The sequence below is a fragment of the Chelonia mydas genome, chromosome 6 (genome assembly GCF_015237465.2).
Source record: "Chelonia mydas isolate rCheMyd1 chromosome 6, rCheMyd1.pri.v2, whole genome shotgun sequence".
Taxonomy (NCBI): Eukaryota; Metazoa; Chordata; order Testudines; family Cheloniidae; genus Chelonia; species Chelonia mydas.
In genome coordinates, this window is record NC_051246.2 from 63,859,801 (window position 1) to 63,884,333 (window position 24,533).

Genomic DNA, 24,533 nt, shown 5'->3' on the forward strand with positions numbered 1-24,533 from the left:
GACTCGAGGTCCGATCCCGGAGTTGCCCCAGTTCCCACACCCAGGCAGGACAGCCTGGAAACAGCTGGCCCCCACCTCCTGACCTGGTGGACTTTAGCCGAGATCAAAGGGAGGACCCTACGCTCCAGTTTGCCTATGTGTAGCTGGCCCGGGTGGATGGTGAGGTCGTGGAGGCCTAGGTTTGAACTCAGTCATGAGCGGCTCTACCGCGTTGATCGAGACCCCCAGACCCAAGAGGTCCGGACCCAACTCGTGGTTCCCTGCATTCATCGTCGGGCTGTCCTGAAGCTTGCACATGACATCCCGGCTGCAGGCCATTTAGGCCAGGAAAAAACAGTGGCTAAGGTCCTGGCCAGGTTCTTCTGGCCCAGCGTCCACCATGAGGTGAAAGATTACTGTGTGTCGTGCCCGGACTGCCAACATGCAGCCCCGGCAGGGGTACGGAAGGCCCCCCTGGTCCCTTTACCAGTCGTGGGTGTACCATTTGAGCGGGTAGTGATGGACCTGGTGGGGCCTTTTCCAAAAAGTAAGGCGGGCCATCAATACATCCTTGTCCTATTGGACTACGCCACCCGCTTCCCCAAGGCCGTCCCCTTAAGAAGTATCACCGCCCGCACTATTGCTGCGGAGCTCGTGAAGATCTTCGCAAGGGTGGGCCTCCCACGGGAGATACTCACTGATCAAGGGACCAACTTCACTTCTAAGCTGTTCCGTCAGGTATGTACCCTATTAGGGATTAAGAAACTGCAGACCTCGGTCTACCATCCCCAGACTGACAGATTGGTCGAACGTTTTAACCGGACCCTGAAGGGAATGTTGCGGCGTTTCCCCACCCAGGACCTCTGCCAGTGGGACCAACTGCTCCCTCCTTTACTAATGGCAATTCAAGAAGTCCCACAGGCGTCCATGAAGTTCTCCCTGTTTGAGCTCCTCTATGGGTGGCGACCCCGCGGGGTGTTGGACCTCTTGAGGGAGACTTGGGAACACAACCCGTCTGCAACGCAGGGTCTCTTACAATATGTCTTACAGCTGCAGGGGCGGCTGGTGCAGGTGGGTGAGCTCGCGAAGGAGAACTTAAACACAGCCCAAAGAGCCCAGGAGCAGCACTACAATCGGGGCGCCGAGGCTCGATCATTTGGGCCAGGGAACCAAGTACTCCTCCTGCTCCCCTCGGCGGAATCAAAGCTTTTTGCCCGCTGGCAGGGTCCATATGAGGTCCTCCGCCGGGTAGGTCCTGTCACCTACGAAATCCAGCAACCTGGTCACGGTAAGGAAAAACAGATTTACCATGTAAACCTCTTAAAACCCTGGCAGGAACGGGAAGGACTACTAGTTGCCCCGTACCCCCCCGAACCGGACCTGGGGCCCCACCCGCCAGAGGAGTCAGATAATGGTGAGCCCCAGCTAGCAGAGACACTCACAGTCGAGCAGCAAGAACAGGCCTTCTGCTTAGTAAGGGCATTCCCCAAGACATTCACCACAAAACCCGGGCGGACTATGCTCGCCTACCATGTGATCCAGACTGAACCCGGGGTGGTGGTCCGAGAGACAATCCGGCCATTGCCTAGGTGAATGCGGGAGGCCATAGAGGTGGAAGTCCAGGCCATGTTGTATCTGGGTGTCATTGAGCCCTCCCAGAGCGAGTGGCGGAGCCCCGTCGTCCTCATACCAAAGCCCGATGGGAGCCGGAGGTTTTGCATTGACTTCCGGAGGGTAAACGCCATTTCAAAATTTGATGCCTATCCGATGCCCCGCATCGATGAGCTCCTCGACCAGCTCGGGGAGGCCTGTTATATCACCACTTTTGATCTCACAAAGGCGTACTGGCAGATCCCCTTGGATCCCAGGTCCAAGAAGACAGAGTTTGCCACCCCTTCAGGGTTGTACCATTTCACCTGGATACCTTTCGGCCTCCATGGGGCCCCGGCAACCTTCCAGGGTTTGATGGATCGGATTTTGCAACCACACACAAAATACGCTGCGGCCTACTTGGACGATGTGGTCATCTATGGCAATAACTGGGAGGAACATCTTAACCAAGTAGCAGCTGTCTTCCGGGACCTCTGCACAGCCGGGCTTAGGCCAATCCAAAAAAATGCCGAATCGGGCGGGAGGAAATCACTTACCTGGGGTACACCTTGGGCCGGGGACAGGTACGCCCCCTCATCGGGAAAGTCCAAGCACTCCAGGAATATCCGGCGCCGACCACGAAGGGGCAGGTGCGTCAATTCTTGGGCTTAGCTGGTTATTACCGGCGGTTTGTACCCCACTTCGCAAGCATTACTGCCCCACTGATGGAGCTCTTGACCAAGGACAGCCCCCGCCAGGTGCATTGATCCAACGAATGCGAGACGGCCTTTCGAACTATCAAAAAACGGCTGTGTAGCGATCCAGTACTCTTCAGCCCTGACTTTCATCGTGACTTCATCGTTCAGACTGATGCCTCAGGAGTAGGGCTTGGGGCAGTCCTCTCACAGGAGGTGGACAGGGAGGAAGACCCTATTGTTTACCTCAGTCGGAAGCTGTACCCCAGAGAACGGAACTACTCCATCGTGGAGAAAGAGGCCCTAACGGTTAAGTGGGCAGTCAATGCCCTCCGCTACTACGTCCTCGGAGCCCCCTTTACACTGGTTACAGACCATGCACCCCTGAAGTGGCTTAATAAGGAGGACAGTAATGCCAGACTGATGCGGTGGTATCTAGCTCTGCAGCCCTATGCCTTCACGATTCACCATCGGGCAGGAAGGGACAACGCCAGTGCGGACTTTCTATCCCACCTCGGAGAGGGTGAGGACGCCAGCTCCGATGGTTGGGAGCTGGATTTGAGGGGTGGGGTATGTAGGGAGCCAGGGTGACTTCCCTCTGAACGATAGGGTAAAGAGCCACCCTCTCAGCCTGAGTAGGCGGGGCCAGACCAAGCGTACTTGAATCCCCAGAAGGGGAGGGGTGGAACAGGAAGTGCAAAGGGCAGGGCCCTTTGCCCAGTGAGGGCAGCACCAGAGAGGGAGGCAGACACAGGCTGCTGGCTGTTCCCTCCAGACCCTGCTGCCAACCCAGGGGAGGCCCTGGGCCAGGAGAAACCTGACCTGGAGGAAGGACTGAGGCGACCAGGACTGCCAGCCACCGAGTACCCGGAGGAACTGGAGGGGCCAGGCTGTAACCCGGGCCAGCGTGAGCCTGACACAGAGGGGGAGCTGGAGCTGCCAGCAGCTGAATACCTGGACGAGCTGGAGGGACCGGAGAGGCCCACTTGAGAGACCGGGTAGGAAGTAGCCCCTGGGCAGAACTGCACAGTATGGTGGGCGTATTTGGTCAGCGTGGCACGGATGGTTCCCCGCTGACCCAGCAGCGGGACCCTCTCGTCCCGCCACTGTCGGGGCCCTGGGCTGGAACGCAGTGGAATTGGGTGAGCCTGCGTTTCCCTACCCCGGCCAACCCGCCTTGGATAGCAAAATCCCGAATGCCACTGACTCGTGCCGGCGCTCCCCTGCCTCAGGGGCGCGCTACGGACTCTGGCCGGCACACTTTCTCTGCTAATTCCCCAGTGACCGAAAAGGGTGACTAAGGCCTGCCAGTGGGACAGTAGCTCTCCATCGCCCCCTAGAGGCTTGGTGGACCGATTGAAACCTGTCACAACTCCAAATAAAAAAACATTAAGAGGGCCGAAAAATATGCCACAATAGGTGAACAGAGTAAGAGAGGCGATTAAAGGCAAAAAGGCATCTTTTAAAAATTGGAAGTCAAATCTTACTGAGGAAAATGGACAGGAACATGAACTCTGGCAAGTCAAGAGTAATAATAGATTTAAGCAGGTCAAAAAAGAATTTTAAGAGCAACTCGCAAAAGATATACAAAATAGCAACATTTTTTTAAGTACATCTGAAGCGGGAAGCCAGCCAAACTATCGGTGGGGCCACTGATGGTCGAGGTGGTAAAGGAGCACTCAAGGAAAACAAGGCCGTTGCAGAGAAGCTAAATTAATTCTTTGCATCAGTCTTCACTGCAGAGGATGTGAGGGAGAATCCCACACCAAAGCCAGTCTTTTTAGGTGACACATCTGAGGAACTGTCCCAGATTGAGGTATTAACATAGGAGGTTTTTGAACAAATCAGTACATTAAATAGTAATAAGTCACCAGAACAAGATGTTCTGAAGGAACTCAAATAAGAAATTGCACAACTACTAACACTGGTATGTAAACTGTCACTTAAATTATCCTCTATACCAGATGACTTGAGGATAGCTAATGTAATGCCAATTTTTTTAAAAGGTTGCAGAGATGATCCTGGCAGTTACAGGCCAATAAGCCTAACTTCAGTACTAGGTAATTTAGTTGAATCTATAGTGAAAAAAGGACTTATCAGACACATAAATGAACACAATTTTTTGGGGAGAGAGCCAACACTGCTTTAATAAAGGGAAATCATGCCTCACCAACCTGTTAAAATTCTTTGCGGGGGGGGGGGGGGGTTGTCAAAAAACATGTGGACAAGGGTGATCCAGTAGATATAGCGTACTTGGATTTTCAGAAGGCCTTTGACAAGGTCCCTCATCAAAGGCTCTTAAGCAAAGTAAGCTGTCATGGAATAAGAGAGAAGATCCTCTCTATCAGTAAGTGGTTAAAAGACAGGAAACAAAGGGGATGAATAAATGTTCAGTTTTCAGAATGGAGAGTGGTGGATAGCTGGGTCCCCCAAGGATCTGTACTGAGACCAGTGCTGTTCAACAAATTCATAAATGATCTGGAAAAAAGGGGTAAACAGTGAGGTGGAAAAGATTGCAGACAATATAAAATTACTCAGGATAGTTAATTCCAAAGAAGACAGCAAAGAGTTACAAAGGGATCTCACAAAACTGGCTGACTAGGCAAGAAAATGGCAGATGAAATTCAATGTAGATAAATACAAAGTGATGTACATTGGAAAACATAATCCCAGCACAACATACAAAATGATGGGGTCTAAATTAGCTGTTACCATTCAAGAAAAAGATCTTAGAGTCATTGTAGATAGTTCTCTGAAAACATCTGCTCGATGTGCATCAGCAGTCAAAAAGCTAACAATATTAGGAACAATTAACAAGGGGATAGATAGTAAGACAGAAAATATCACCATGTCACTGTACCAATCCCTGGTATGCCCACACCTTAAAAACTGCCTGCAGTTCTGGTCACTCCATGTCAAAAAAGATATATTAGAACTGGAAAAGGTACAGAGAAGGGCAACAAAAATGACTAGGGGTATGGAACAGCTTCCATGTGAGGAGGAATTAAAAAGAGTGGGACTGTTCAGTTGGAAAAGAGATGAATAAGGGGGGGATATGATCGAAGTCTATAAAATCATGATTGGTGTGGAGAAAGTGAATAAGGAAGTGTTATTTACTCCTTCACATAATGCAAAAATAGGGATTACCCAGTGAAATTAATAGGCAGCAGGTTTAAAACAAACAAAAGGAAGTACTCTTCACACAATGCAAAGTCAATCTGTGGAACTCATTACTAAGGGATGTTGTTAAGGCCAAAGGTGTAACTGTGTTCAAAAATGAATTAGGTATGTTCATGGAGGATCGGTCTATCAAAGGCTAATAGCCAAGATTGTCAGGGATGCAACCCCATGCCCTAGGTGTCCCTAAGCCTCTGACTGCCAGAAGCTGGGACTGGACAACAGAGGATGGATCACTCAGTAGCTGCCCTGTTCTGTTCATTCCCTCTGAAGCATCTGGCACCGGCCCCTGTCAGGCTACAAGCATCATTGGTCTGATCCAGTATGGGCATTCTTATATTCTTCTGACTGTACACACATGACTGGGATAGAGATTTCACTATGATACGGTACATAATGTCATCATGCTACATCTTGTTTGAAATGTTTAATCATATGACATTTCTGTTCTTTTATCATATGTGCAATATGTAAATAGAAACATTGAAATCATGACCCCTTAAAAAACACACACACAATGAAAAGCCAGTGTGTCCCCAGTGGTAGGTATACTAGGAGACATGAAGTCCAAAGACATATATGCAACTAGATCTGGAAACTCTTTACACAAGATTGCAAAGTCATTCTGCTTATAAAATTTATTTTGTATGGGTGAGCTATCAAATGCTGGATTTTCTAGGAAAAACAGCTTAAGCACAAGCTACTCCCAGACATTCCAAAAAGTTTATGAGTAACGCTGGAGCAGCGAGTTGAAAAGTCAAAAGTATACTGAAAGTTCCTGATAGTCACAGCCTGACATCATCAACAGGAGACCTGTATTCATTTAAAATAATTTTTAAAAAATTAAAGTAGCTGTGAAAATGTTTTACTGCTCCTGGTTGTTGTTGTTGTTTTTAATCCTGGGCATATTGGTGTGAACCACAGTAAAAAGGTTGAGTAGTTCCAGGCAATGTCCTCATAAAGATTTATATGCATGTCTTGGAGCAACTTTTGACTAGCCAGTTGATGTTCTCTTTTAATGAATTTCTATTTAGTGATGCAGTAGCAGCTGGTGTTCCAGCAGCCTAATGGTAGTGGAATAGAGGGAAATTGCTGCATTGCATTTCCCTTTTGATGTCACTGCCAGGACAGTTCTTTCTTAGTGTTCCCATTCACATTTCTCAGTTTTCCTTTGCAAAAGAGTGCAGTCTTATACAGTCCACTTAAACCTGTTAGCATGTGCAGTATGGCATCCCCCAGGGCTGCAGGAGCTCTGTCATCCTTTTAACCAATGTTTCTTTTAATGGCAATTACACACTAAAGGATTTTCTGAATCTGAAGTAGTCTTTCTCTCTTTAAACTCCTTCCCTTTCAGAGTTGTCAGCCTCTTGGGGGTGGTAAATAATAGATATCCCTTTGAAAAGAAGACAAAAGGTAAACTGGAAAATGTAGATTCCTATGCTATTCTGAGCCAAGCACATAAAGAGTCAGAAGGAATTGCGGGCTTTTGCCTGTTTATAAAAAATGACATTGACTTTGGTTTAGTAATAAGATTTGATTGATTCTGTGTAGCTTTTGAGAGGCTGCTATGCCACTAGGTAATCATCAGCGATAGAAATTAGTTCATAAATAATGACCTACATAACTCATGTGAGTGAGGATGTGTTGACATTGAAGGAAGTTTTGTGCACTCAGTCATTACTGTACTGACTCAGCGTCATCCTCCTTAGAGCAACAGCAGTTTTTGGCAGTATGCTTATAAAGTATTTTTACAGCAGACCACAATGGAAACATCCTTTCTTGTTTAAAATAACCTTTTTAAAAGAACTGAAGATACGTAAAGCAACAAATAGGGAGCTTGGTAACCAGAGAGAGACCAGAGATAAAATAAGGCATTTTTAAAAATACCTAATCTGTGTTACTGATAACACATTATTGCAAGGGAAATTGTTTTAAAAATCAAATTTACTTTTCAGTATTTATGCTACAGCTTTTGGTTTTTAAACCTATTTTAGGAAGTTTGGAATGAAGAGAAGGCAAGTGGGAGCGAGTTAATAGGAGGAAGGGAGTGGATGGGAGACATTGAGGAGGGAAAGTAAGATGGGAGAGGAAGGAGGGAGGAAAGGATGGAGAGGAGCATAGAGGGCAAGGAGATTGAAGCTGACAACAGAGTGACTGAGGGACTGGGGCAACAGGGAGATGGAGCAAATGGCCACCCGGCAAAAAGTAAGACAGTTCTGAGTGGAAAAAAACAGAGTCTGGTAAGATCACTCATCATCGGCAAGTAGGAGTTTGGGAGGGCATGGGAGCCCCAGGTGGGCCTCTCTCCCTGCCACTGTGCTGCCAACAGTACTCCCAGGCGAGTCCTCAGAGTGTGCCTTCTTTTTTTCCTCCTATTTTTCCCTTCCGCCTGAAGAGGAAGGTTGCACTTGAGCTCTGGTGCCCCTGTAGCAGAGGATGCCTCCAGTTTTCTCCACATTTAGGTCCAAGCCTGGAGGCAGCAGAGGAGCCCTAACGGGGCCATACACCACTGCCCCACTCCTGCAGCCATTGCTGCCTCTAATTCCTACTGTGAAGAGGAGTCTCTCTCTTTAGTGACTATGGATTCATTCATAAGTTCTTTGGGGGACCCGTCACACTTTGTATTACAGTAATTAAACCTGGAAGTCACAAATGCGTGGATCACTGTGGCCTGGTCTGTGTCTGACAGGATGAGAAGTAATCATCTGGCAAGCCAAAGGTGGAAGAAAGTGTTTTTGCTGCTGTTGTTACTTGCTGTCTAGAATTAAAAAGAGTCCAGGAGGACTTCTTGGTTGCATACCATTTTAATGATGGTGGGACTGACACCTTCTTTTGAGGATGAGGGAACAGTATTGACTGGTGCTTCAGAGTATCTCCCTCTACCCATTAGCATCACCTGTGTCATCCCTGGATTTAATTTAGCCAGCTGTTCCTCATTCAGCCACTGATCTCATTTAAGCATTAGGATCACTTGGAAAGAGGTGTGATTTGAATTTAAGATCAAGTAGATGTATACTTCAGTATCATCTGCATATTGGCATTTAAAGCTATAGTTTATGACAATCTCTCCAAGGATTTTAACATATAGAATGAGAGAGGAGGAAGGAAAAGAAACATGTAGAACTCCTCCACAGATGAAGGCCCTGACTCCCGAAGAGCAGTTACCCATCACAACATTCTGGGGGAAGTCTGTTCAGGAGAAATAGAACCATCTGAGGGGGTTGCCACTGCCCCTACCCTGCTCTCAGAGGTGAATCAGCCTCACATCATGATCCATGGTGTCAAATATAGCACCATCTTTTGAAGATACGTAATAGCGATGTACTGTTCTCTTGTCATCATTACATCTCCCAAAGCATTTTTCATAAGAGCAGGGATATTAACCATTGTAATCATTTTCAGTTTTGAAAATTATATTTTGTTTCCCTAAATTTCCCCTGCAATTTTAGTTAATTTCAGAGCTTATGCTTCAAGGCTTCCACTGGATATCTGAAGGGATTTTTGTTTGTCCCTCAGTGTACTCTGGAGGGTTTTTTAGTCTCCTTTCTCTGAAGCATTAGAGATGGCCACAGCTGGATATTGGATGCTGGATAGTGTATTGGTGGCTGTGATATACAGGAGGTCCAACTAGATGATCTGGTGGTCCCTGCTGGCCTTAACTCTGTGACTTTATGGATACAGCTTTCACTTCTTAGCCATAAATGCTGTGAACTTGAAGCTATTCCTCTATGTAGTTTGTAAAACACTATGTTATTCTTCTGAATGAAAGTTGTTGAATATATGTAAGTCATCCTGTCAGCATTCCAAGGCAGTGCCATGGAATATTTTCTAAACTGGATGCTCTCCCTCTCTGCAGGTCACAGTGCCGTCGACATTACCAAGGTGGCCAGAAGACATCGCATGTCACCATTCCCATTGACATCTATGGACAAAGCCTTCATCACAGTTCTGGAGATGACCCCAGTGCTCGGAACAGAAATCATCAATTACCGAGGTACTTTACATTTAGTTGGACTCTTTTTTTCTTTTAAATTAGGGCTAGAGAATATTACTTCCCATTTGCTTAAATTGATTAAAATAAAGGAACTTCTAGTAATTTTTGGGAGGTGCTTGGGACAGGGACAACACTCTATCCTCCTCCAGTGGAGTTAGTTTTAGAAAGTGAAGTGCAAAGATCAGGCCTCTCTTTACCAAATTGGAAGGGTGTGCATTGGGCTCAGTGCTTCTTCCTGAAGGAACTATGATCTTCCTGTGACTGGAATCCATTGATAACAAAGAGTCCTAGTTTCAGAACACCTGTTTAAAATGATTGAATTCTGTTTCTGTCCATGAAAGAAAAGAATAATATACCCCATCTGCGAAGGATAATAGGAACATTTCTGTTGCAGGTTTGAACTAGAATTGATGTCAGGACCTAAACATTTAATTCACAGAGATGGGTTCAACTACTGAAGAGTGTTCAACATAATTGATGCTGTTCCCTTCATAAGAGCTGGTTGTCCACATTTTACCTACTTGAATTCAGGGCTTTATTTTTTTCTCATAGAAATTTTTCTTAAAATGAAATCAGTACTTGTGAAAAGTGACAGATAGTCCTAGACACAGTATAAAAAAAATTGCTGAGAATAGATTACAGCTTCTAGGTCTTATCTGAACAATTCCAGTGAAGTAAAAAAATAAATCTTCTGTTGGAAAGAGCAACAGGAAAATTTTAAAAATGTCAGTTGTCTAAGGGAGCAGGGGTGGATTTAACAGGGGGTAACTGGACCCTCTCTCTGTTGAATCATTTTGGCCTCTGCCCTCACCTTGTGGGACTCAGAAAACCTTTTCCAATCTAAAAGCTCAAGGGGTTGCAGAGGTTCAGTCACTGCAATTATTTGTTCTAACCTGCTCTTTTCTACACCCATGTCTCCAGCTCCTCCTCTCAGCCTACCTCTCCAGCTCCTGTTTGGCTCCTGTTCACTTTTTTTGCAACAGCTTTACGCTGTTGACTCATATTTAGCTTGTGGTCCACCATGACCCCCAGATCCCTTTCAGCAGTACTCCTTCCTAGGTAGTCATTTCCCCTTTGATACATGCCACCTCAAATAGCAGTTGCAAGTCGAGTCAATGTTTTGTTCCTATATGGGAACAATTGCACTTACCCAAATAAGGCTATTGGTATTTGGAAGAATTTGAACCAAGGAGTGTCAACCATGGATTACCCTTTGGTGTTTCATGGTCAAATCAATGCTCCATAGCTTAGGGCAGCAGTTCCCTGGATATGGGCATGATCACTTTGAGGTTTTAAAGGACTAGCCAGAGCCATGGAACAGTGACTGTGTAGATTTCCCCTAAGCTGCCCTTGTAATAAGGTGGGGATGGAGGCGAGTTTGATTGGTTTTATTTTCTAGAAGGGCCGATCAGCTTAGAAATGTTTGAGAAATTCTGGCTTAGGGGATGTCATCTTGTTACTCCTTCATATAAGGTAAACAGCTTCAGTGGATTGACATGCTTCAAGTATGTGGTCTGGACACAGAGCTACCCCTTGTAGCACAATAGCAGTGAACCAATAAGTTAGGTTTGAATGAAGTATTAACCAGTGCACGTTGTTCATGGAGAGATTACAGAAAACATTTCCAACCTAGACTTGTAGGTGTTGAGCCAAGAAATTTAAGCACACATTGAAAGGTGTAGTTTGTCAAAAACTGTGACTTGATCAGTGAAGGACAGTCTCATACTGAGTTATATCAACACAGATCTTCAATTGGTCTCAAATACATGGCATTCACTAAAAGCCTCTCATTGTTACCAAAAGTCCAAGGCACCAGGCTTCTGCCAGGGTGAGTATATAGTCCTGGATTCTTGTCCACCAAACAAATCAGGAACGGAGTCATAGATTAGTGAAGCCTTTCATCCTTAAGCTCTGACTGTGCATAGCTGATTTCTTGGTGTTGCACACCTTTGTATTGCAAAGTGTCATCCTGGCCTACTCTGAGATAGCAATACCTAGACTTCATTATCATGTTTTGCTCAACCTGCCTTTTAAAACAGGTACTAGCTCATCATAATTCATAGATAAACTTTCCCACATTTTCATGTGATAGTAAATCATTCATCTTTTATATCGTTGGAGCATTAACTGAATAAATCTAAAAACTTTTCAGTGATCACAACTGTCTTGTTTTGAGAAACTACATCGTCTCCTTTCTTACAGTATTATAATTAGGACTGTCAAGCAATTAAAAAAATTAATTGCAATTAATTGCATGATTAATCACACTGTTAATAATAGTATATGATTTATTCAAATACTTTTGGATGCTTTCTACCTTTTCAAATATATTGATTTCAGTTACAACACAGAATACAAAGTGTACAGTGCTCACTTTATATTTAATTTTGATTACAATTATTTGCACTGAAAACCCCCCAAAAGAAATAGTATTTTTCAATTCACCTAATACAAGTACTGTAGTGAAATCTCTTTATCATGAAAGTTGAACTTACAAATGTAGAATTATGTTAAAAAAAGTTTGCATTCAAAAATAAAACAATGTAAAATTTTAGAGCCTGCAACTCCACTCAGTCCTACTTCTTGTTTACAATGTCACCTGAAAGTGAGAACAGGTGTTCTCATGGCACTGTTGTAGCTGGCATTGCAAGCTATTTACATGCCAGATGCACTAAAGATTCATATGTCCCTTCATGGCTTCAAACATCATTCCAGGGGACATGCACCCATGCTGATGACGGGTTCTGCTTGATAACAATCCAAACCAGTGCGGACCGATGCATGTTCCTTATCATCATCTGACTCAAATGCCACCAGCAGAAGGCTGATTTTCTTTTTTGGTGGTTTGGGTTCTGTAATTTCTGCATTGGAGTGTTGCTCTTTTAAGACTTCTGAAAGCATGCTCCACACCTCATCCCTCTCAGATTTTGGAAGGCACTTCAGATTCTTAAACCTTGGGTCGAGTGCTGTAGCTATCTTTAGAAATCTCACATTTATATCTTCTTTGCATTTTGTCAAAATCTGCAGTGAAAGTGTTCTTAAAATAAACATGTGCTGGGTCATCATCTGAGACTGCTATAACATGAAATATATGGCAGAATACAGGTAAAACAGAGCAGGGGACATACAATTCTCCCCCCAAGGAGTTCAGTCACAAATTTAATTAATGCATTATTAACAAGCGTCATCAGCATGGAAGCATGTCCTATAGAATGGTGGCCAAAGCATGAAGGGGCATACAAATGTTTAGCATATCTGGCACATAAATACCTTACAATGCTGGCTACAAAAGTGCCATGCAAATGTCTGTTCACACTTTCTGGTGACATTGTAAACAAGAAGAGGGAAGCATTATCTCCTGTGAATGTAAACAAACTTGTCTTAGCGATTGGCTGAACAAGAAGTAGGATTGAGTGGACTTGTAGGCTCTGAGGCTTTACGTTGTTTTGTTTTTGAGTGCAGTTATGTAACAAAAAAATCTACATTTGTACGTTGCACTTTCACGACAAAGATTGCATTACAGTACTTGTCTGAGGTGAACTGAAAAACATTATTTATTTTGTTTATCATATTTACAGTGCAAATATTTGTAAAAAAAATATACACTTTGATTTCAGATACAACACAGAATACAATATATATGAAAATGTAGAAAAATATCCAAAATATTTAATAAATTTTAATTGGTATTCTGTTTAACAGTGTGATTAAAACTGTGATTAATCATGATTAATTTTTTAATCACGATTAATTTTTTTTAGTTAATCGTGTGAGTTAACTGTGATTAATCGTCAGCCCTAATTATAATGGTTGTCTACTTACAAATAAAGTAGATCAGCTGTGTGTAAAAACTATCCTTTTTCCTTCAAAGGTACCAGCCTGGTAAAGTATTGGAATTCATTGCTTTTTTGTTGGCACATTCACCTACCAGGTAGTGACTGCTGTTGAAAATCTTCATGGACTTTCTCACTAGATGGAAACTTTCTATCCTGTTTACTTATCTATACATCAGTGAGCTTTTTCCACTTGTTACATGATTGTATACCCACATACGAGTTCTCATTCCTATCATCTATTTGATATTTGAACTGAACAGGACTCACTTGTCTATCTTTCTCTAACCATGAAGACTTCAGATGTGCTGCTTTTTCACTGCTAAAGGCTCCCAAGTTCCTACTGACACCTTAGAGAATACCTCTACTGTTTCTGAGTGCAGATTAGGGCTTCAGACCCTTTCCTCCAAGGTTGTAGGCCTGTGCAGTGTGGTTTGAGGTCCTCTCATCAGCCTCACTCCTTTCTGCTTCACCTTCCTGATTTTTCTGTTAAAAAATGACTAGTGTGGTAAATAATGTATTTCTCAGGTTTATGTTATGGAGCTGCTGCTCACACCACTTCTTTACTGCTGTAGAATGGAAAGTCTGCTATCTTCCTTGTACTTTGGGAACATACATTCATTATAACATCCCAGGAACACATTTTGGTGCCCATAAGCTCTTTTGAGCTATTGCCTTGTAACCAACTGGACCACTGTCAGGAGCAGCCCTAGCCATTTTGCTGACCAAGGCAGAAGGAAAAAAGGCCAGCCAATTAGCAAAGCTGACAATGAGACTGGAGCAAAAAAACCCCAAACCTACAGCGGCCTGCCCTGCTTGGCTGTCCCTAGAACTGGCCATGGATGCTTTATGGCATAGTAGAATAATGGTGGCCTGCTTGAAAACGTTAGAAAGAATCTAACAAATCATTTTAGAGTACAGCCTTTTCAAGATTTTAATTACCTTTCAGTTTTCACATTTGATGTACATTGCCCAGGATTCATGTTAATACTGGTCCTTGATTTCCTTTATCTGGTTGCTTCTTGATCAGTATTTTCTTATCATATACAGTACATCATTTGAAGATTCTCATTATTGTACTAGAGTTCTTCTGTACATAGTGGGAGTTGATGTTAGTCTCACTGGCAATATTATTTCCCCAAGATATGCAACAAGATCTTAGACTTTGATCTCTCGGTGTGACCTCTATGTCACAAGTGTTTAATGATTTCCATAACAAGACTACAAAATCAAACATACATATAATTTTCCTGTACATTTGCTAGAATTAGATTAATTTATAAGAATGCTTTCTGTTTACATTAATTAATATTTAAATCTTCATTTATTTAGGCTGATATACCCGTTCTTCAGGACGGGAGTTCAACTGTAGTCCTAGAGCTTTGAATTCTGACCTGTTCCGCAGTAAGGGAGTGTCTCTTTTAAAATGTAATACTACTGAGCTCTTGGAATTCACCTTGCAAGTCAGACAAGTGGAATTTTTAAAGTTCAAGGACTATAGTTGATTTTATAAATAAAGTGCATACACTCGTACAAACATCAAAGCAAAAGAGGAGAAAACAAATCTAATTGATTTGCATTCCTAAATATATCTCAGTATACACAGTAATGGTGCTAAGTGTGTTGCTACATACAGACATTTGGCATCAGTCGGACTCTTGCCCTTATTCTGAAGACCAGCTTGAAATCCACATATCTCTCCATTGTGTTCCCCTTTTCAAGCATTTCAACCCTAACTTTATTCTTGACTAAATTGTTTCCCTTTGCTCAGTAATGACCATTGTACACAGATTTCAGCTATGAAGCGTTCATCCAAGATAGAGACCAAAAAAAGAACATGGCTTAGAAAGAAACTGGACATCTATAACTGAATTTATGGAATATCATGATGTCTGAGTTGAAGCTGAAGTAAAACTGTTCATGCGATGTATTACTGAGTGGTTCCAGCTTGAGCTGACTCAGCCATGTATAGTGCAAAGCCCTGAAAAGCTGAAATGAGGATAGTTTGAAACCAAAACATTGGCTCCCCTATGATGAGGCGATACTCATGTACTGTGTCCCAGAATCCTGAGCTGCCATATTAGGATTAATTCTGGAAAGGCCTAACTAGTCCATGGCTGCAGCCCTTTGCATTGTGGACTACTGAGTCTTCATGACCAAGTGTCAGGAAGAAATGGAAGAAACCCTCCAATCTGGTCAATTCTCTTCTCCAAGAGAAATGCAGAAAGCTTCAAAAAGATAATCCACAATTGGGTAGACACAGTTCAGCATCAAGCTCAGGTCCTGTTATGTGCAGATTCAGTGACAAGGACTGCTGCCTTAGGGTTGCATTGCCACAGGTCAGCCTGGTTGCAGGCATCCAGATGCAACCAAGAGGTCTAGTTAGAGATCAAGAATCTGTTTTACAGTAGAGAGCACTCGTTTGGGGAGCAAGTAAATGCCTTTTTACAGAAAGGAAAGGGGGAAAAAGTCCATGCTATATTCTCTCAGACCTCATACCATGGGCCTCTCCTTCAAGGGAGGGAAGGATAAATCTGTACTTCAAAAGATGGCTTTCAGATTGATGAGTGATTTCAAGATTACTCAGTACCTTGCTGCACAGGTCACTTGGCCTCAACAACATCAAAACCGAAATGATCCTAAGCCCTCTTTCACCAACCAGAAAACAAAGAGATCTTTAGCAATGTTCCCTCTAATTTTTTACATCCATGTGTGGAATGAATTTTATGTGCACCAGTATGGAGGTGATGTGTCGCGGGGGTGGGGCTGAGGGGTTCGGAGTGTGGGAGAGGGCTCAGAGCTGGGGCAGAGGGTTGGATTGTGGGGGGGTGAGGGCTCTGGGGTGGGGCCAGGAATGAGGGGTTTGGGCTGCATGAGGGAGCTTAGGGCTATGGAGAGGGTTAGGGTGCAGGGAGTGAGGGCTCCAGCTGGGGGTGAGGACTCTGGGGTGGAGCCGGGGATGAGGGGTTCAGGGTGCAGGAGGGGGCTCAGGGCTGGGGCAGAGGGTTAGGGTGCGGGGGGGTGAGGGCTCCAGCTGGGGGTGCAGGCTACGGGGTGGGGCCAGGGATGAGGGGTTTGGGGTACAGGTTGCCATGGGGCTGCGGCAGGGAGAGAGGACTCACCACAGCAGCCCGGGGCCGGGGGAGAGCACCTCTCCCTGCCAGGGCAGCTCTGGAGCCATGGGGGAGAGGCACCTTTCCCTGGCTGCTGCTGCTCCAGGGCTGGGGCCGGGGGAGAGACACCTTGATAGCCTGCTGAATGCCTGCACAGCTTAGAGGGAATGTAGATCCTTAGCATATAGGATAGCCTGTCGCTACCAATATTTTGCATGGTTCTTCATGGTAGAGGCCAATTGGCAGCCTTTTACCCCAGTGGCCTCTGATACCTTGGATACGTAGTTCCTGAGCATTGTTCAATGGGGATATAAGATGAGGTTTTCAGGAAGCCAGGTAGCAAAGGTCCTGTCAATGCTAAGGAGAAACAAAGGTTTGATGATCCTAATATCCTCAGACTCACTCAGATAGATTTGGTTCACAACTCGGTAGTGGATGGCCAAAGCCAGTCCACCCAAGTTGAGAGGATGGCTTCAACCTCAGAACCAGGGCCCTTTGCTCTGTCCAATACAGGAGCCCTGTAACTTCTGTCTGAGCCGGTGTCTTGTGTTCTTTTATCTTGAAATCCCAGACAGACCTAAAATGGAAAAGGGTTGCAAATTGGTTCAGTCAAGCCCAGAGTGACCCCTTCACTTGATCCCCTCCAAAACTCCTTGACTATTTTCTTCAACCACCTAAATTTACATAAAGACTACATTTTTCAGCTATTCTAGCCTATCACAAACTAAGTGAAGGTGAACTACTCTGTATGCAGTCCCTTGTCAGTTAGGTCCATGTTGTGATTTCAAAAAACAATAATATTAAAATACTCCCTGTGGTGTGGGATATAGATTTCATTCTGACAAAGCTGAAAAAATCTCATTTTGAACCACTTAGTTCCTGGGATCTGAAATTTCATACATGGAAGTTTATTTTCCTTTTGTCAATTACTTTAACTCAATATGTGAGAGCTTCAGGCCACAGTGACTGATCGACCCTATACCAAGCTTTATGAAAATAAGGCAGTGCTGTGGATTCAACCAAGTTCTCTCCCCAGTACAACATTGTGGTTCCACATAAATAAGACAAACTTTTATCTCATGTCCACATCACACAGTGGACCCTTCTCAACAAAAAGTTCTTAGGGGTTTCTCTGAAGTGGAGTAGGCTGAAACCCTTTGAAAATCCATCCAACTCTTTGTTTCTGTTGGAACTAGATCTCTGAGCTATACTATTACCAAGAGGATTGTGTCTAAATGGATATTCAAGTGGATTTCTTTTTGTGATGATCTGGCTGACCAGTAGCTAGAAAGCCATGTTAAGGCTCAGTCAGTGGGAAAAAAAGCTATCTCTGCTGCTTATTCCAGAGATGTGTCCATAGCAGACATCTGTAAAACAGTGACCTGGGCCTTTTCTCTCCACACTAAGCATTATTGACAGGAAAATCCATTTCAGACTCTTCATTATCCAGAAGTTGTTTTCAAGGTAAAGAAAGCCAAACATTCCCACCTCAATGAAGTCTTATTTCAGATTGTCCCTTTATTTTAAGTTGGCCTGTTTTCGTGTGAAAAAAATTTTCCCCCAACATCTCTGCTTCCTTTTGCAAGCATGAGCATTTTGGTCTGCTTGGACATTTAGGAGGTATCTTAGTCTTCTTCTCCCTTCTTAGTCTCCCTTTTTCTTCTCACTGTTGGCAATGGCCTTGCTGTTGATGCTCATTGCAGCTTTAACTGTTTTTGCTTTGGGGACTTCCCTCAAACTTTTTATTCCACATGAGTTGGAATCCTGACAGACAGTTTGCTTAGAGATGGGGAAATTAACTGTAATTCTGCTTCTTTGAAGAAGATCATTGCTATAGTGTTCACTAACCCAGCCACCTACCTTCACGGTTTGAGAATTATATATTTTTAGTGTTTGTTCACACCTAATTTATTTATTACTCAGGCATATTTTCTAATGTTTTAATCATTTTTAATTAGCTTATTTTAGCTTTACCTTCTGCATAACTGCAGAAAAACACTGAACTGTTGAGGAGGGAAACTGTTTATAACCATCGGAAGGGATAGTGCATGCTCTCCATTAGGGGGCCTGGCTCACAACTTTATCCCACTAACACTGCCCTGGGGCATCAAAATTCTTAACACCTGTGCAAGTTTCACTTGCACTAAGAAAATAAGACACAAAACTAAGACTCCTATTACAGTGATATTTTCAAAGAAACAAAATTTACAGGCCTTTTCTGTTAACACCAAAAAGCTGTTATCATAAGGAAGGGGAGTCTGAAGACGCAGAAGACATTTCAGAACGTTTGTTTTTAAAAATCAAAATTAGTCATAAACAATACGGTGAAAAAGATTTTTAGACTTCCAAGATGAAAGTGCAAACAAAAGAAAGTAAAAAATTGTATTTGAGAGTGTCCTTATTTTTTTGAATTAAATACCCAAAGCTTCACCAAACACTGACTGTTTCTCTTTCCTTAATGAAATTCTTTCTAGCTGCTGGATGTCCATTTGTTCACCCCAAATAGCACATGGCAGGATGCCAGGAACATACTGTCCACCATCTCTCTCTAATTGGTGTGATTTTTGCATGCAGGCAAGAAATAAAATGAAGACAGCTTACCTGCTAAAATTAGAAGCATTACATTTGCATTGGATTTGTGCGTGTATGAAGAGAGAGGGCATTCACTATTTCTCTGAAAACTGATTTCTCAGCTATAATTAAAATCTTGTGTGTTGTATTCTCCCCTGCACTGCAATTACTCAAGCTTGTGAGTAAGCTTTCTAATAAAAAGAAGTTACTTCCACATAAGACAATGTGGAGACTATTAATGGGTATCAACGGTGCCTTTCTAGCTGCTATAGTGAAGAATATGTCAGCATTTACATGCTAATTCCTACTATAAAAGCAGAAGTTCTAAAATGCACCATAAATATTCACTCCAGGCTGAAAATTGATGTGTTGGGTATCACTATGGGAGCAAATACATAAATTATATATATTTACAATACAACTCCATTTAACTGAAGTCCAGTTTACCAGTATTCACACACATCAAGGTTTAGTTAACTTATAAGTTTGAAAAGCTTGGCCTGCTGCTGTGCAAAACTAACTTCACATGCACTTTCCCATTTCCCCTTCAAATATCTCACACACAGTATCTCTCTTTCTCTTTCTCCTCTTAACCCAAAATCACACGCATACTCCTGTCTTCCTTAAAAAGAAATACACATACATACACACAGTCTTCTCCGTGGCTCTCACTTGGTTCCCCCACTAAATTCACACATCTACAACTACCCACATTGCCAAAGTTTTTCCCAACAAAATCACAGACACGCTAAGATTCCCCCTCACGTACAGGACAGCACCCTCTGCAATTTAACACACACACAAACACACACGGCCTCCATCCTTAGATGAGTCTTCCCCTCCCCAACTCAGACTACTAGCACCAAATCCCCCACCCTCTCGGTAACTCCTCACCGCATACTCCCCCCACTCTCACATACGTTGAACCTCCTTCCTGTCTCTCCCTCTCCCACTCTTTTTTCAGAGTTACCTGACTGTGGAGTAGCTCTAAGCAGCCTCCCCAGTTGTCCACATTGCCTCCAGCAGCAGAAGAATAAGCTTTTCAGAAGCTAGAGCTTCTTTCTCCTCTGCTGCTTTTGCAAAAGCAGACACAGAACATGAGCCAGGGTTGGGGGCTAACTAGTTTAGGCTGGGGGACACGTCAGGCTGAATTAAGGCTATTCAGGGTCTTAAGCATATCCCACATGGGGGACTTCCTGTACTCTGGCCCCATCCCTCTACATTATGGCTGTGCCTCCCTCCCCATTTAAGGTGGTAGAAACTGGGACTTCTGTTCCCCTGGCTGCTAAGAAGTATGGCAGTGTCTGTGGTTCCCGTCATCCTTGTTTCCAAAGCACCAAATGGAGAGCACTTGGGTCCTCCTCACTCCTTCCTCCTTCTGGGTCACCTCCTCTCAAAGGATCCCCTCCTCAAGAGAGGTGGCAGGGTCTTCTGCCCTCTTCACATGGCTAACTGGAGCAGAGGTATTCCCTGCCGTGAAGAGTTTACAATCTAAGTATAAGACAGAAGGGAGATCACAAAGAAAGGATGAAACAATACTATCACCTCTACTGCCAACATGGGGAGGGAAAAATATGAAAACAACCCTAATCCATCTTTAAAAATTAGTTTACTCTAAACTGGAATCACAAACGCTAAAATGCAATAATCATAACTGTATGATTATTCCATGGTCTCACTAGGGCCAGAGTTAAAATTGTTTTGAGTGCCTTAATTACACAATTGAATATCTTTTAAGTGTAAGCCTAACTCTGAATTTCCTGAGTTTGTAATGTTTGATTTTTGTATAATCAGAACATTCCTGTAATTATTTTCTACCCCTAAATTACTGATGCATACTCTTTTAACTCTGTTTTAATGTAATTGTTATCTTTATAAATATTTTCCGAATTTGGAAGTACATATCAGTAACCTTATCTAATATATTCAAAAACAACAATAGGTTGGTTATGTTTGCGAAGTCCAGTTGAAGAAAAGATGTGCTGCCGAACACATCCATTAAAAAAAATATTAAAAATTATGTCAAGATCACAAGCTAAGTTTACATAAACAACCCTGACACCAATCTTCTCTATCTCACACACACACACACAAAACTAGCACCTAAGCAATTTTAACTGTGTCCTTGTAACAAAATTCAATTAGCAATTCAAGAGTACCTGAAAAATCTGTCTGTCCCTCCATCCAGCTAAAGTTTCTTAAAATGCCCATGAACATAGTATACGGACATCCAAACAACCATATTTTCTTACTGAGCAAAACAATTCCATCTACCTCTAATAAGACAAATATTATTGGAGGTAAAGCTACTTTATAGCATGACTTTTACACTAATTCATAAAAATATGTTCAGAAATGTGTCATGTTTGTCTTCAGGACTCAATCCAGCACCTTTCTCCGCTGTAGCTCACGAAAGCTCATGCTCAAATAAATTGGTTAGTCTCTAAGGTGCCACAAGTCCTCCTTTTCTTTTTGCGAATACAGACTAACACGGCTGTTCCTCTGAAACCTTTCTCCAATGCAGAATTCTCTTTAAAAAATGCTATTTAAAAAAGGTTAAAGATTTTTCCTTTACAAATACAAAAAAGATTGTAAATGTTTCTTTAGGAAGTCTCAATGTATGCAAACATTTGTTTTAGTTTCATAGGCCATGTCTAACTTTGGTTGATGCAAGTTATACTGGCATAAAGCTGCCGCAGTTAGTGTATCACTTGTGCACCTGCATACATGGCTCCTTGCATCAGCGCTGTGCATACTCACCAGGAATGCTTGTGCTGATGCACAGCATGGTACACCATGGGAAGGTATCCCAGTGTGCAGCCTGCCACCATCCAGTGCACTATCTTTTGGGAAGTTCTGGCAATGCATGGTGGGACAGAAATGAGCCACGCAGGGGTGACTGGGAGCAAGGAGTCAACTTCCCAGCATGCAAGTGTCTCCATCCCATAATGTCATTTATATCCCAGAATTTTCACACCTTTTAAAAAAATCCCACAAACCTAAGCAGCCGTCCTCACTGTCTGCCATCGCTGACAGAAGCAAGGAGCCTGCACAGCTCTACATTAGTGTGATAAACATTGCAAGTACAGGATACACGATCCTCCAGTATTTGTAGAGTTGTAAAAAGAATCAAATTGGGAGGAACATGATGATTTCTTGGAGGACAGATTGCTGTGAGACATAGCGAGAACAAATTCAAGTTTGTTGGTGGTGTTCACAGAGCAGTTGCAGATGGTGGAGTGCCACTTCTGGGCTCAAGAAACAAGCACTGACTGGTGGGATTGCATCATAGTGGAGGCTTGGGATGATGAGCAGTGGTTGCAGAACCGTTGAATGCCCAAAGCCACATTCGTAGATCTGTGAGCTGAGCTTACCCTAGCCCGCCAGTGCAGGAACACCAAAATGAGAGCTGCAATGACAGTGGAGAATTGTGACAATTGCACTGATGGAAACTTGCAATGCCAAAATGCTAGTAGTCAGTTGGAAATGATTTTGGAGTTGGAAAATCCACTGCCGGGGGCCATTGTTATGCAAGTGTGCAGAGCCATTAATTGTCTCCTGCTACGCAGGACTGACTCTCAGCAATGTGCAGGATATAATGGTTGGATTTGCAGCAATGAAGTTCCTCAACTGAAGTGGAGTGGTAGATGACCCCAGACCCTATTTTGGCACATGGCCACAGTGTACAGCAACAGAAAGAACTAATTTCCTATGGTTATGCAAGCGCTATTGGCGCACCAGAGATGCTTCATCGACATCAGTGTTGACTGGTCAGGGAAGGTGCATGACGCTCACATCTTTAAGAACATAGGACTGTTCAGAAAGCTACAGGCAACTACTCTATTCCCAACCTCTATTATCACTGGCAATGTTGAAATGCCTGTAGTGATCCTGGGGGACCTAGGCTACTCCTGGCTCCTCTGGCTCATGAAACTGTACACTAGCCACCTCAGCAGCACTACGGAAAGATTCAGCTACTGGCTCAGCAGGTGCAGAATGACAGTTGAATTCACTTTTGGTAGATTGAAGGGACACTAGTGTTATTTACTCACAAAATTGGATATCAGTGGAAAAAATATACCCGATGGTTACAGCTGCCTGCTGTGTCCTGCAAAATATCTGTGAAGCAAAGGGGGAAAAGTTTCCACAGAGGTGGAACAGCTGTCTTCTGAGTTTGAACAGCCAGACACAAGGACTCTTAGAAGAGCTGAGTGCACAGCTATATGGCTCAGGGAGGCTTTGAAAGATCACTTTAACAGTGAGCCACAGTAATGCATTGTGGTGTACTGCACTGTACCTGGTCCTGCTGATTTGGGGTCTGCTAGGAATTGTGTGGTGTTTGCTGTACATCTGTGAATAACATTATCGATGCGCCTATCAATATTGTGTTGCTTGCTTTACATTTATGATTATTACATTGCATCAGGATCCCACTAGGGGCAGTCAGGACCAAGGGGCGAAGCAGCTAGGTATGCTCGCCAAGCATATGGACAATCAGCAAAAGGCATTTCAAAAATGTATGGGGCTTTAAAGGGGTAGGGGGTCTTCTGGTCTCCATGATCCCCAGGCAGAGCAGTCAGTGTTGGGCATCGTGGGGCAGTGGATGGAGGATTCATGGAGTCGACATAAGTAACATAGTATCTACATTCATGCTGCAGTGATCTCAGTACATCAATGTGGCTCACTGCCACTTCGGAAGGTTGGTGTTACTGCTGTAATGGGGCACTTACGTCAGTGGGAGACAAATTTAAGTGTAGACGTATGCACAGCTAGGTCGATGCAAGGCAGCTTATGTCAACCTAACTTTGTGGTGTAGAACAGGCCATAGCCTGTATCTCAGCTGACTGCTCTGGTTCTGGATACTGTACATCCAAATCCAATGCAAACAAGCTTGTCCTAACCAGAAATGCAGGTTCACTGAACCACGTCTTTCATCCCTGCTTCCAGGCTGCATCTCTCCATTTATTTCCCTATTGGTTTGGAGAGAAATCAAAAGCTTGACAGACCTGATTACGAGATGTGTCACATACCCATGAATTTCATCCATGGGAGCACACTGCTGTCACCTTCTATTCCCTTTGAATACGTTCACTGACATGGAACATGGTCTTTTTTTTTCTTTCTTCCCTTTTAGATGGAATGGGCCGAGTTCTTGCTCAAGATGTTTATGCAAAAGACAACCTACCCCCCTTCCCAGCATCAGTAAAAGATGGATACGCTGTCAGAGGTAAATGCTTTAACTCTAGGCATGCAGTGCATCTTTTGCAGCATTACCCCAGATTGTTAGTACACCTGCTTGTTCCATCACAGTCCAAAGCACTTCTTTCTTGGATATAACTATTGTTATACACAGGGCTTTGCAGCGGAGCCCAGAGCTGGAGCACGGAGCAGCTCCAGAGCAGTGAATCTGCAGGTTTTTGCCTGGAGCTGGAGCGGAGCCGGAGCACTGCTCCAAAGCCCTGGTTATACATTTTATTTGTAGATATCTAGATCATTACTGAAATCATGACTGTGTAAAATTCAGCCACTTTAAAGGAAGACTGCAGTGATTAGTTCTAATTCTTTAAATGAGAGGCGCAGG

General features: G+C 43.6%; 1 protein-coding gene across 27 annotated transcripts in view; it reads left to right on the forward strand.

The window, feature by feature from the left end:
- The window catches only part of GPHN (gephyrin), a 603,244-nt gene that overhangs the window by 487,740 nt on the left and 90,971 nt on the right, over positions 1-24,533 (forward strand). For all 27 annotated transcript variants that reach the window (XM_037900254.2, XM_037900255.2, XM_043549878.1 and 24 more), the window contains 2 exons: positions 9,298-9,435; positions 24,087-24,179. In XM_037900254.2, the coding sequence (XP_037756182.1) occupies positions 9,298-9,435; positions 24,087-24,179 (231 nt within the window). The remainder of the gene's footprint in view (positions 1-9,297; positions 9,436-24,086; positions 24,180-24,533) is intronic.